Genomic DNA, 14,675 nt, shown 5'->3' on the forward strand with positions numbered 1-14,675 from the left:
TGATACACACAAACTGAAATGCAGAAGTTTTTTGTCTAAGAGAAAGAATATTAAGGCATATACAGACAGGCTATCACTCCCACTGTGCTCTAAATCTCATTAATTCCAAGGAACTCAAATAAGTATACCTATGGGTGACAAAAAAAAAAAACAAAAACAAAAAAATGTTAGTATTGTGTTTTGGCCACCAGAAGATGCCATAACAGCTTCATTGCACCTTATATTACATCATAGTCCCTGGAAGTCTACTGAATTAACACCACTCTTCTCTCATTTGGTGTTTTGGTGATAGTGACATAAAGTTGGCTCAGTATCTCCCCTGGGTGTTAAGTTGAGCTGAGTGAGAAGGCCAAAGCATAAGGTATGATTCAGAAGACTTTTCATACTCATCAAACTATTCAGTGACCACTTGTGACCTGCGTGTAAACAGGTTTTCTGTTTCATTTTTCACTGTCTATAGTCCTGTTGTTTTTCCTTTAATGATAAAATATACCTCATTCCAGAATCAGAAGTAGGTGGCCAGCTGTATCTTTTCCGAGATGTGGTGGTGTGATCTGTCTCTGTGTCTCTTTTTCACTCCATTTCTCCAGTCCTCTGTAATATAAACAAAACCTGCGTGTTATGGACTTTATTATGAGTATCTGGTTTGTCACTCTCTATCTTTCTGCATCACTAGTACATGTCTGTTTTTGTCCCCCTCCCAGATAGAAATATTTTCTCTAGTTTAATTTCTTGTAGATCCCAAACACCAACATATGTGAGAGAAGTTGTGTGTCTTTTGATGGTTTGTCTCCATCCAGTGGACATTTTAAGAGCTTACATGTAAGAAAATCAAAGGGAAACCTTGATTAGTTTCAATAACAAAAGTTTTATTAACAATGTAAAATGACCTATATCAGCTTTGACTACTGTACCGTCACCGTGCCCTACACATTGATCACTATCATTAATAAGCAAGACCCATGCTGCCTGCCCTCTGTGTGCACTGACTTCTTCAGACAGCGGGAGACCCTCCCTGCTCAGACAAACCAGCAGATTCTTTGCTAACCAACGCTAACTTTGAAAATAATTCAGAGAGCATTGCGTAAAGAGTATGTGTATATACAAGTCTAATGTCTCAATTTATAGATAGATATTGTGTGCAAAGAAGTTTTTGTTTTGAGTATTGTATCATATATTCCATTTTGAAGCTGGAAAGCTAAAGTTGGGTACAGGTTCTTGATTTATGGAAGACTAAATTAAGTACATTAAGAAGAAAAAACAGCAAGAAACAGAAAACGGAGACTGTAATACACAACAAACTTACTCTGCACAAACCTGTCATCTCAGCTTAGACAGACGAAGGAATAACTTTGTCTTTGCAAGTTCCATCCTCAAATATTCAGATGGCATCTATTCATAGATTATCACATTATTTCTGACAAAAACAAACAATTATATTCCCTTTTTTTAACATGAATCCTCACTTCATTCACTCAGGCTTGTGGAAGTGATTGAACATTGACATTATTTCAAATGGCCTCTCATTCTCTTTTACATTGGACAAGCAAATATCTGACTTCATTTACCAAAAAAAGGGAAAATCTGTTGCAAAATATCTTAAAATATATGTTCATGACTTTTGTTTTCATTACATTGCAGTTACAATTCTTCTTTGTATTACAAAATAAAATTATAAAATGGGCAGCCTTTAAAAAAAAGAGAAAGAGACAATTTATTTGAAAATGGCAGTAATAGATTGGTGGGAGACACAAGTGGTGAAGGACAGTGGGTAATGTTGTCTTTGTTGCCGCCTCCTACCCACGAAGGCGGGGCCCTTAGCTGGTTACCAGGCAACAGAGCCCAAAGAACCGCCTCTTCCTCTGTCGGACCAGTGGGTAGGGAGTCAGGTTAAGCAAACTGCTGTCATCTGGGCACAAGAACACACACACACCACTGCCAAATCAGACAATTTTGCAAGTTTTAGCTATGAAACAGTGTTTTATCCCAATAACTATAAACTATAAAAGATTTTGAAATTGTCACTGCTCTGTGGAGTTGAGGTGTGTGTGGGAAGAAGGTGTGTGTGTAAGAAGGTGAAGGTAAAGGTAAAGAATGTATTTGGCTTCTAGCTTACCTTGGTTCTTCAGTGGTAAAGGCATTGTCTCCCTGAGTTTACTGAGAAGGTTCTTCATCTCCCTCATGTCTCTACAATAGCGTAAATGAGGGCACTTATGCAGTGTAAGTGTCACTGACAGACACACAAACATACAGAAAAACACATATTCCCAGGCCAACAACTTTAGCAAATTTAGCTTTAAGCACTTGACCTATTTTTGCAATATTGTCTAAAAATATATATTAAAATATAATGTATATTGCACAGTACAATGCATTACTGTCTAATTTCAGCACCTATGTGAAGCACCAGTATGCAATGTATTTTTAAAGTAGTTTGTAAGAAGCCAAACTATACAGCAGCATCACAAGTAAAAACTCATTTTAAAATTTAATAAACACACACAAATAAACAACACTCACTCACAGACAGAGGAACAAAATGCACACCGCACACATTTTTGTTCACCTACTTTTCTATGTTTTCTATGTCAGTGGCCACCAGCCAGCAGAGCTGAGGACAGTCAGTGGGGGAGGAAGAGGTGTCCTCCAGGATGGGGATGTCTGAGCTCTCCTCAAGCTTACTGTCGACCCCGGGAGGGCCACAGGAATCTTTACCTAAAACACGCAGAGAGTAGGTAGTCTTAAACATGTCACTACTGCATTCATCAAAACATGTATACTCACAGCTATACACACACATATGCACACAAACTGTATAGTGAAGCTTGTTAAAAGCTATAATTGCAGTGAGACTTCTTCATGTATTAACCTTTCCTGTGGAGCTGCAGGGAGCCCAGCAAGCAGACAGATTTGAGCATCTCAGTGATGTACATCTCCAGACAGCACTGCAGCTGGATGAAGAGCCTACAGATCTCAGGGTGGATCTCCCCGTCCTCTGGCCTGAAATGGCACATGGATACAAATTAAAGTTACAAAATTTGGAAAATGTTTAGCTTTTTGTTACCCAGAAAAGGGGAAATTCATAGGTAGCCTCTTTGTGTCTCTGTGTACAGCTTAACAGTGGTTGACTGATGAGTTTAGCCTCACTGATGCGTATGTGCTTACCCTAAACCTTAAACTGGCAGCAGCTCCCCTAAAAGGACTTAGATTAATGTTCATACATCTTTACAAACTGCGTGCAGTGAAATAAAAAAAGGAAAATGTCCAGAAAAAACAATAATATAGTAAATGATAGTCTAGTAAATACTAGTTAAAAAAATCACCAAACTTAGTAATTCCTTTAATATTGTGCCACAGATCCCCATGACATGATAATTACTTGATTAAATGATAAGTTAATTTTATCTTGTTTAGAAAAGTTATTGTGGTTTTAGCTGCCAAAGCATGAATCCAGTATGTGTTGGAGGAATACAATCATGCACATCTTCTGTCTCATGTCATAAACAGCCACAAATGTCACTAACATGCTTTTATTTTGAGATGTCTTAACTTTTAAAAATTTGTCTTGGTAATACTGTTAGATTTGCCTGCTTGTTTTTCCATTGATATGATCAATAACCTGCGCAATAACCACAAATCCATGATAGCATCAGCAAATGTCAGAAGAGGTAGAGAACTCAAATACACATAAAAAGTTTACCTTTAACAAATGAAAACTTTCAGATGAGAAGCTGTGGAGTTTGCATTAATGATGAGTAAATAAGAGTGACCTGCTTTTATAAACTTGTTTCTGTTAATATCAAGGTCAAAATTAATATTCACTGCATTTCTCTTGATTACGTCTTACTGTGTGTGCAGGGTGTTCATTTATTTAGTTGGTTTAAACTGAGAAAATAAAAATGAAATGCACCAGAAAAATCTCCATCTCCATCTGAGTATTATTTATTTTACCCTAAGCTGATCACTTGCTTTTATGAGACACTGCAGTAGCTTCACAACCATATAAATCTGGTGTTCAAGGGGAAACTACAGCAGGTGATATTCAGTGGGTGTGATATCACATGGGAAAGTGACAACGATGAAAGGTGTGAAACTTGCACCTGGTACAAATATTTCTCACACAAATCATGCTGTTGCATTCCCCTCTTCCAACAGCAAGCTTCTCCTTCCCATCCTTGTTTTGTCACAGTGCTGCCTTCTACAGTACTGTTGCTAAAGCACAGCTGTCATCAATGCTATCCTGCTTATCAGCTTTCCTCTAGCACATTGGAGAGACCCCGGATCACTCAAACCATTCAGACACACTGGCTTTATTTGATTAAAGGGGAATGATTTGTGCTGTCTAATTCAAGCTCTGTGTCTCTAGTAGTGGAGACAGACATTGAAATGGCCTGTAGAGCTTTTAGAAAAGGAGGTTTAGAGTATGTGCTGGTGATAATTATGACAACAATGTTGGTGCTGATATTGCTGGGAAGAGTTTTCTCTAAAGCTGGTGTATAGTCTATCTATTTCTATAGCAGCAGCAGTCGCAAATTCAAGCACAGGACCATAATGGATAGTACTCATTGTCTTGAAGGGCCAGGTATAAGTGTATCTAGGTGTATAATTACGAGTCATATATTGGATAAAGAAATATGCAGAGCATAAACGCTCTGAACAGTAGACTGCACTGTTTAACTAAAGACTTAAAAGATGTTATTAAAGCTTCATTATGTAAAAAAAAAAATTGAGATGGCCCTTTTCAATGGATGTAGTATGATTCATGCGTCTGCATGACAGGAAACATGCAGTAGACATATTTACTGGCTAACCATATGAGTGTGTCACGCACATGCTGTTCAAAGCCTCCATACATTAAAAGTAAAGATGAATGTAAAGATTTGTCATGCATGTAACAGACAGTGAAGGATGTGCATTCTTAAATGACTGCAAGATATAGAAAGTGGATTAATTATTGAGCCAGGAAATGGGTTACAGAGCAGAGCAGAGTACAGCCTAATACATTTTAAACTCATTCTTGTAAAAAATGATTAGTGGGAAAGGAGCATTAAATGATTTCACAGGTCTCCAGCAAATAGTTAACACATGCCTTTTAGAAGGAGGGATATGGGCCATAGCTAGAGCAAACCTGAGGCTGTTATTGTTCCAACAGTGCCTGGGCTTTGGCACGCAACTAGCACTGCAGACATCCTCCAAATCTCTCTCACTACCGGCTTCACTCTGTCCGACTGTTATTTAAGTAAGTTTGAGGGTGCCAAGTCAGCTGGCATCTCAGCCTCACTGAGGACCTTCAAATCCCAAGCCACACTTTGCCCTTCTTCCACTGGCACCAGCGTAGAGGAGATGCTGCGCTCAACAGAGAGTGCAGACAAAGTCAACAGACATGTCATGTTGCTATCATTGTTGTTTTTCCCACATCTTTAACCAAAAACGTTTATCATAAACAAACCACTTGTAGCGCATTTCAGCATGAAAACACTCTGACCGAGAAAACGGCGAAACAACTTCAAATCTAATCACTTTGCATTGACTGTTTCATTATGCAACATATTGTTATAGATGACAGAAATACCCGTGGATTCAGATTCTTATCAACATTCTGCATGTTGGAAAACAACATCCTTTGTTACTGCAGTGTTGAATTATGCCAGTATCTAAATGTTCAAATATCCATGACAGAGAATAAACCCACAAAACACACACACAAACACACACACAGGCACAGAGAAACTCTCACAAAACATTAAAAGCAACAATCCAAAAGTCACTGGCTGCACATTATTGATACTATTATACTATTATCGCAGCTATTTGTCCTGGGATGCATGCCACTTCCATTCCACTTTATGCATTAACGGTGTAGGACCAGCTAATGGGCAGTGGTCAGTTACAGTTTGTTGTTGTGAATGCTTCCTGGTAAAGCTGTCTCCACAGCAATTAGAGATATCATGGTTTTCATAAGCTGATCTCATGTTCTGTTTTCCCAAACTCTTTCCCCACTTCAAACTCACTAGTGTCACACTAATGGAGCAGACACTTGGATGATTTCTTTGAAGTGTAGACGAGCAGGCTTAAATTTACATGTGGGGATGCTTATGCAAATTAGATATGTACTTTGGTAAAATTAGGTGCTTTACAACTTTAGGCGCAGCAGTGTTGCAGAGCGCCCCAGCGGTTTACACTTCCAGCTCCGTGGACAGTTCTTTACGAGGCAATGATTTTCAGCACCATGGACAGCGTCTGTGCCAACTCACCCCGATATCAAGGAGAGACTGTGGTGTGCCGCTCTCGCCATTTCGCAGCCTTTGGTTCGGGTCTTCAGCATTTCGGCCCGTAAAGAAGGACAGTCGACAGTGATTTCTCCAATGGAGATGACCAGTTCACGGTACAGGGCCACAAGTGTATTGAATTCTTGGACGATCTGTGTTGCAATGAGATGATAAAATCACACAAAAATCAGTGATTGCTCAAATAACCTAGTCATGTAAGCACTATGCAAATATAAAAACAACTTTTTGCTTGAATGTGGTTCCCATTTCTGGTCATTGCAGTAGAAAAGCTTTTATCCTTAGCCTACATACATATTGACTTGTCAACATGAAAACGTGTCAGCCAAGAAGGAAATGCTGAGCAGCACTCCCTTGCTATTCTTTTTTCTTTTTTTTTCCACACTAGGGACAAATAATCTGCTAGTGCATGTACATGGTGGTATGCTTCAACAGAAGTACTATTTCAAAAATTGCAACCTTGCACATATGCGGTCACAAAAGCCCATTGATGTCTGAGAGAAACATGTGATTAAGCAAAACGTGAAGTATTGCCATTAAACAGTCCGCAAAGTCAGAGTAAATGAATTGATTTTTCATTGGGGGGGGGGGATCCCATTATGCTAACTTTGGTTGTTTGCACAGCCTCAGATCTTGAGATCGGAGCACAAATATTTCGTTCATTTTGTGCAACTCCTGCATAGCATCCCGCGAGTTTCCATGACACTCACTGATGTATGAAAGGGTGAAGCAGGCTATACATATGATCATTCCTGCCAGCATCTGTCAAAACACAGGGCATCTGTGCCACGATCACGAATACCTCCGTGGATAATCTTGCAATTCAGGCATTTTTGAAATCAGCCCAGATCACCAGCAGCTTTCCACACTCCAAATGCAAATCACACAGTCAATCTGCACACCGAGATGATCTGTTTGTCTTCACTGGCGACAAACTAATGCAAATGCATATAGCTATTTTTAGGCTCCCACACCGGGTTACAGTTTTTTTTTTTTTTTTTTTTGCGGCTATTAGCAGCTGTCGCATCCTGCATCCATGGGATAGCCGAACATCCTAGAACAAAGAAAGGTTGGGATAATAACACAGCACTCCTTATCAGAGGCACCATGCAGGCACTGACGTGTCGCAAACCTACCATTCTGCAGTCGGCCACGGCGCGCTGGGCTTTGCGGGTACTTTCGGTGCTCTCCCTCCTTTGTGGGTCTCGGTAAGGAGGCTTGCCGATCTGGAAGATGTTCCCGGCGGATCTGGGGCGGTTTTTGCGCCCATTCGATGCAGAACTCATGCATACACATCCACTAATAAAACGGCCCTAATACAGAACGGTTTTATCTTATCCCACCCCCCAAACTCCACCACTTTCTCTCTTTCTGCCTTACCACCCGCACCTTACTGTTCACCTTATTCTCTCCTCCGTTTATGCCTAATTCACCTTTCTCCAACTACTGCCTGGGCTGAACCTCGATTATTGTTATTGCTCTATCTCTCACGTTCTTCCTCTCTAGTGTGGGAGAGGGAGCAAATATATTCCCTGACGAGCCTCAGAGCGCAGGAAAAGTACCGGATGAGCGCCTGCGACTCCTCTCCGCATTGCCTTGACTGCGACGGGGCGCAAGTCACCTTCACTCCAGCAGCACACGGGTGAACAGTGAAGACTTCACACCCAACTCGGAGTCCAGCTAGCTGAGGTGTCTTCTCTGACGCACCGATGTTGGAAGGAGACGATCGCATTCACGGATATTCTCCAAATGCAACCATTTTTTATGATTGCGCGTTTCCATTAAGCACAAATAAGACGGGCGATAACGATCTTTTCTCAGCTGCACAACCCCCTTACAGAGACGAAATAACACTGCCGATGTCCCCGCTGACGATTTCACAGCGTACAGGAGACACGTTAAGCCTCTGTGCCGGAGGAAAGCTGACCGTTAAAAAAAAAAACGTAATTCCTGGTATCGCGGTCTCAATTAGGCTCCCAGCTTCTGTTTCTTCGAGTGTTTCCAGCTGGTCGGGCGGGCCTATCTCTAACCTTGGAGAGGCAGCAGAAGACGAGCAGTTGCCACAGGCCTGACGTGGCTCTGTGGCTGGAAACACTGCGCACCCAAAGGACGGAATACTAATAGGGCCCATCAAGTCAGACCCCCGCCCTGAGCTGTATATGAGCTCTTAAACGTCTGAAATTCAGGCTACTGACCACTTTGTCTCCACCCAGTAAAGAAATACAATGAAATTAATTCAATATTATAGTACAGACTTGACAGTTAAAACTTCAGTATTGATCACTGACCCAACTGTACGCATCTACATGGCATATTTATAGTACTTGTATACAAGCCCATTTTATTCAGGCTTAAAGTGTGTTTTATCATATTTTTTCTCCGACCCTATCTATACAGCAATATTAGTATGGTATGTTTATCCTTTCTTACTTTCTTAGAGTTCACAGTGATCTAAAAATATTTGAGGTTGTTTACGGTAAAAGTGTTTTATGGTAAATTTGAAAAGGCCTGACACCATCATGCTTCAAATGTGTGCCTGAAATCACTGGCAGCTTTCAGTGGTGACTATTTGCCCTTCCTTGCTTTCCACAACCACAGGGAGGAAAGTATGTGGTATATATTCTGAATAAATTAAGAGTCCATTTCAGTGTATGGCGAGTGCTCTTTCTAAACCTACATTATTATTCAATTGTGAACAAAAAAAAGACTTTAAAAATCCATCTATGTATGTGTTTTAGACATACACCCACAGAGAAACACAGCAGCATCTTATTAACATATAGAGACACATACAGCACAGAATGGCACAGGAAAATGGGAAACTTACACCATTATTTTATGTCTTTTTTATGTCTTCCTTCTTCATGTCTTGGGCATGGAGTTGGACATACTGGAGAGTCCAGCAAAGGAATAACCACCACCTGTGCTTCCCATAGATTAAGCCCAGATATATCCAGCTGGGACTGCTTATGTTCTGCACAAGCTCTGCACCAGCTCCGGGTACTTTCCTACCACAGGGGTGACACTTTCATAGGCTGAGGTCATTCCACCAAGGGCCCCTTGTGGTTGAACTGGAAACACACACACACACACACACCACACACCAAACACTTTATAGTATACCTTTATACTATGTTTAAACATAGGGAAGAAAAATATAAGCAATAACTGATTATTACAGTTGTATTCGTTTACAAATTATTTCATAATACTTACTTGAAACAATTCACCATCTTAAAAAAAACTTGAAATACCTCAGGAATAAGTCATTTATTTGGACCAGAGGATGATTTCGTTCTCACAAATGGAAGATTTACAAAGCCACACCTACATACCTGTATGTATGTGTTTCTGTGTAAAAATTACTTGCTATAAATTCCATTCACTTAATAAAACCATACATTTATTACCTCCAGGGGGTGCTTAGGAACAAAGTAAACACAAAATTAATTCTCACTGAAAAAAACACATACTTTTTAGTATAATTCAAGTGCCAAATTGAAAAGGGTTTAGTTCAAAGGATCTGTTGTATGGCAGCAAACTGGAAAAACATCAGAAAACCATAAACAATTGGTGTAAACTGGCAAAGAGCGAGTCATCCATTGAATCAAGTTTTCTGATGTTGCATTAACATGAAAATCCACCCAGAAAGTGCTCACTCATGTTATTCCTTTGTTTTTCCAGTTTTACTGTGGTTTAGTTGCAGTAATTTCTATTGAACTATAATTTACATTACATTATTATCATGAGAATATTCTGTACCTGTGATGCTACTGAAATGTTATATTGGGCAAAGGTATAAACAATCACTATAGTAATCTTCAAAATCTCTCTGAAAGTGAAACACTATAACTTGGGAGTTGTTATATTACCTCCCATCCACAGGGCATGTTGTGCAACTCACATTACATGTGCATCATGTGGAAACAGAGAACACTGGATTCCCAAACATCCCCTACACCATTTCCCCATTTCAATCATTATTATTAATGAGAAACAACAAGCTGGCACACTGTTGTTTTCCCTCCACCACACCATCCCACCTGCATAAAATTCACTTACTGTCTTCTCATTAAGCTTTACAGTTCAGTTTCTCCTTTCCCCTATATATAATCCATATGTACTTGCCTGGCCTCCGCTTCATCTTAAATTCCTTACTTTACCCTCATACCTGTCTTCGACCTTTCGTCTTTCTGTGTTGCTCCATCATTATTCCCAGGACTGTCAGAAAGAAGGGAAGAAGAGGTAGCAAAGGAAGCAGAATATGAAGAAGCCGATAACCCAGTTTACTGAGTAGATGTAGATTATGACCATGTCCATGTCAAAGCGCCAGCCTCGAGAGTCGTCCTCAAAGTCCATAGCATCCAGTCGGTAGCTTCCTCCATGGGGGAACTGGCGTCTAGCAATGGGACTGGACTGCCTCTGGAAACCTGGTTTGGGTGATAAATGAGGCATTTCATCTTGTGCTTTTCATTAAAATGACACTATACCCAAAATTAATGAAATTTGGCTGTTCTCCATATGATTGCACACTTGACACTATAGAAAAGGCTGTGAAACAACATGCAGATGGTAATGTTGGAGGATAACATGTACAGAAACTATTATTTATATTCTATGAACAAATAAAGTGTGAAAGCATGTGATTTATTTTAGTTTGGTTGTTGGCAAGTCAAACATTTCTTAGGTGGGTGCGATTCTGCTGAGGGAACCTGGACTCAAAACCTCAGAATTTTAACAAAATGTCAAACAAAAATGTCTCCGTCTACACCCACTGTGCACCCGTCAGCTCTGTATATTTCAAAAAAACATTATTTTTCCAAATTATGTCTTCATACAGTTATTCCATGTTGTGGTATTGCCTCCTTCAAAGCTGTGACACTCAGCCTAAGTATAATATGTTTAGCCCTTTCTTGCTGAAAGTCACAATTGTTACCCCTGAATATTTGTACTTAAAGATTTTGGATTTTATATTACTTTAATTAGAAGGACAATATCTGTGGTTTTACATAGGTAAGATACCAAATTTGGGGTTCAGTAAATCACTGCTTAATCAAGCAACTGTCTCATCCAGTTAACTAATCTTGAACCGTGAGAGTTTCCATGTATGGGGAATTAAAAACTTGCCTCCAAAGATACGGAAGAGTTTTCTGCAACTCGGGAGAGGCCACTTTGCACAGCTTGCTTTCTGAAAATTCTGTTTCCGGGAGAGGTATTCCTTTGGGAAGAATGTTCTTGCTGTTTGGTTCAGTTCTATAAGAATGACAAAGAGACATACTTAATATTATCAAAAGCCAAGATCTTACTCACACCTCCACTTCTTGATAGCCTGGATAGAAAATGTTTGATTTATTCAATTGGAAAAAAAAGGCAGCAGATGCAGCATCACTAGACTCTCTCATTTCTCCTTGTTCTGTTTCAGTGTGACCTTGGCTTTGGTAATCAACACAAGAATCTAATCTACAATCCTTGTCACCTAATCACTAACAAGAGTCCTTAGTGTGTCTGCAGTCCTCATAACCATGGCCACTCTGCCTTTTTATGGCCACAGCAGTGTCCCTGCCACTCACTTTCTCCTACATACATCCAGAAGTAGGCCAACGTGAATCACAGAAGTTAATTACTTATTCATGGATTTGTCCAATTCAGACTATGTCCTATGTAATCAGTGTGCAGTGATCATGAGGTTATATAAAATATGTATGTCAGAGCAGAGAGCATATAGGTGCAAAAAGACATTGTGGTGTAAAAGCATTACACACAGCATTAGGGTTTCATTTTTCACAGGTTAAAATAAAAGAAAAAGAAAAAATAATCAGCTCTTATTATATTGCAATGCATTTTCCAGAAATAGCACTCCTTATTTCTAGCAGGAAGCACTAAATAAAAGTGTTCAGATTGTGTCTGATTTTGTCTTCTCGGTCTGGGTGACTCATCTGGTCAGAGCTGAACTAAAGGTCTACTCTGCTCCCTATGGGACATCTGCAGCTGGGCCCTCTGAACACTCTGCAGCTTAGATGTCATCTGTGTAACAACCAACAAACATAAGAATACACATATAGCTGCAAATATACATGTAATTCTGTGTCTTTGTGAAACGGACTGTTAGTGAGTCATGATGATTATATTTTAAAATACACAATTTACTGGCAAATGTTTGTCATTTTATCTCTCTCATATAACTCAACCTAGAATACTGAGTAGAGTCATGAATAGAGGTGACAAGTATTTCAGATCATGTGTTTAGTACAGCAAGTGTTTTTTGGCCATTAGCTCACCCTTCTGGAAGAAGACATGTGTGATGATTGTTCTGCACAGGGGGCAGGGGGTGTTGGTGGGGCTGTTCTTTGCCAGCGTCCTCAGACAGGGTTCACAGAAGATGTGGTTGCAGGGGTGACACATGTACGGGCTGAAGTACACATCCAAACACACAGCGCAGATGTAACCTTCTCTGTCCCCGGCGCTCAGGTCCTCATCATCCTCACTGCTGCTGCTGCTGGATGGGTTCCCTGTTGAACTCTGGGTCCAATTGTGAGAAATTGTGAGAAAAAAAGCAGAGGGAGAAAAGAGACTTGAAGAAATAAATAAAACAAATAAACAAATATCTCCTTGGATGACTGCAGACCTACTGCTCATGCATGTATGCAGAAAGTGTATACATTCAAACATGCATGTGTTCATCTTCAAGCAGCAGCAGTTGTGTTATAATGTTATTTTTTCATGTTTTGGATGACATTCAAATTGGATTAGTGCAATCTGAATTTCAATTCTAAGACTAGAGAAAAAAACATTTTTTAATCTTTTGTTCTATCTCAATATTTAATTAAATTTCAATTCAATTCAAGATTCAAGATTTTAATTCCAGCACACTGTACGTGTAAAGGAACAAGATTTTGATTACTTGTTAAAAGAAAAATCATCATGGCAAACCAATTTCTGTAGGTTTCTGTGGGTCATGTCTATATACAATTTCTCAGATAAATTAAAAACTAAGTATCTCGCTTTGCGTCAAGTGACAGAGTAAAGAAGAAAAATCCAGAGATCTGACCCTTCACAAAGAAGATTTTAAGCATATATTATCACTACAAGATGTCATTGCACCAGCTGCTAATAAATATATGAGAAAATGTCTTCTTTTGTGATCCTCTTGAGATTCAATTTAAAATACACCCAGTTTGATGAGTGTAAATGTCTTTGACACCCATCTGTACAGCATAATAATATGTGTGAGGACACGAGGGTGTCAGGTGTGAGTTCAGCAGAGTGAAACGTCTACCTACCTACATTTTCTCACATTTTACTGTACAGCATAAACACAGAGAGAGCAATCTGACCCTGAAGTTGGCCCTAATTCAAACTACATTCAGAAAAGTGGTGTGTCTCAGGCAATTGCTGTTCTTGAGCAGGCTATCTAGGTTTTCCATAAGGCACAGCATGAGTCACGCATACACAATTCTGTAAGACAAAAAAACATTTTGTTTACACTGCAGATAGCCAGCCCTTTGTTATTTTAATCTAGTTACCATCCTTTTATTTCATACAGCACAATACATCTGCCACCCCCACTGCTCAAATTCCTCTCTTTTCCTCGGCAGTCAACTTACCCTTCCTCCCAAGTGCCTCCGCACCTAAATACGTCAGTTTTCTAATTTCAAATCCCAACTATAACCCATATGAGAGGATGTACCTAAACTCATTTTGAGAATAGTATCTGAGGCCCCTCAAGTCCCCCCAAATCATCCCCAGACCTGTGCCAGCAGAACCCTGGGGAATGGTGTCTGAAGCTTCAGTCTTGAGAAAGCGTGGGGTGCATCCAGAGTAATTACCACTTTCTCACCCAGGGGGAGCTCCAGGGACTTCCCTGTCACATCAGCCCTGCCTCCCAAGGTGTGTCATTAACACAGAGGAGAGAACACAGAGCTCACAGCTCCCAAGTCATGGGCACTAAGGCTCTCCCCTGGCAACATGGCAGCTTTGTCTTGGTTACAATGGTAAATGTATACATAAATAAATACATACACAAATTGTATACACCAAATTATAATTCATTTACAACTGAATAACGTACTGCAAAAAAAAGCTAATTTCAGCTTTTGCACAACAGAAATTAGAGAAGCTGGATAAAGTATCTGAACAAACACTAACTGCCTCTCTATCACACAGGATTGAATCACTTCCTGAGGGAAACTGGATGACAATAACACCTGCTCTGACTTTTGGCCTACTGTATACTGTATGCAAAAAGTATATTGTGCTCAGAAATAGTTACATAAGATTCTAGCAGATAGCTTAAAACTACCTTTTCCACAAACTAAGTATTCAGAGTCACATGGATGCATTAATGTTTGGGACAATTGAGGACAGAAGATACATGCATGAAACATTGCA

At 39.8% G+C, this 14,675-nt stretch overlaps 1 protein-coding gene across 1 annotated transcript; it reads right to left on the bottom strand.

Annotated features, from left to right (window-relative positions):
* Positions 1-706: 706 nt before the first annotated feature.
* rgs7bpa (regulator of G protein signaling 7 binding protein a) lies at positions 707-7,573 on the bottom strand. The gene is made up of 6 exons (XM_041042422.1): positions 7,424-7,573; positions 6,255-6,421; positions 2,870-3,000; positions 2,571-2,715; positions 2,117-2,187; positions 707-1,909 (listed from the first exon to the last, which is right to left on the bottom strand). Exons 1-6 carry the CDS (start codon positions 7,571-7,573, stop codon positions 1,818-1,820), a joined length of 756 nt encoding a protein of 251 aa, XP_040898356.1. The 3' UTR covers positions 707-1,817.
* Between the last annotated feature and the right edge of the window lie 7,102 nt (positions 7,574-14,675).

Source organism: Toxotes jaculatrix, chromosome 7 (genome assembly GCF_017976425.1).
Source record: "Toxotes jaculatrix isolate fToxJac2 chromosome 7, fToxJac2.pri, whole genome shotgun sequence".
NCBI classification, from domain to species: Eukaryota; Metazoa; Chordata; class Actinopteri; family Toxotidae; genus Toxotes; species Toxotes jaculatrix.

Coding starts and splice junctions, on each gene's coding strand:
- rgs7bpa (XM_041042422.1), bottom strand. CDS start 7,573: ATGAGTTCTGCATCGAATGGGCGCAAAAACCGCCCCAGATCCGCCGGG. Junction 6,422..7,423: donor CCGTGGCCGACTGCAGAATG/GTAGGTTTGCGA, acceptor ATTGCAACACAG/ATCGTCCAAGAATTCAATAC. Junction 3,001..6,254: donor AGTCTCTCCTTGATATCGGG/GTGAGTTGGCAC, acceptor GTGCCATTTCAG/GCCAGAGGACGGGGAGATCC.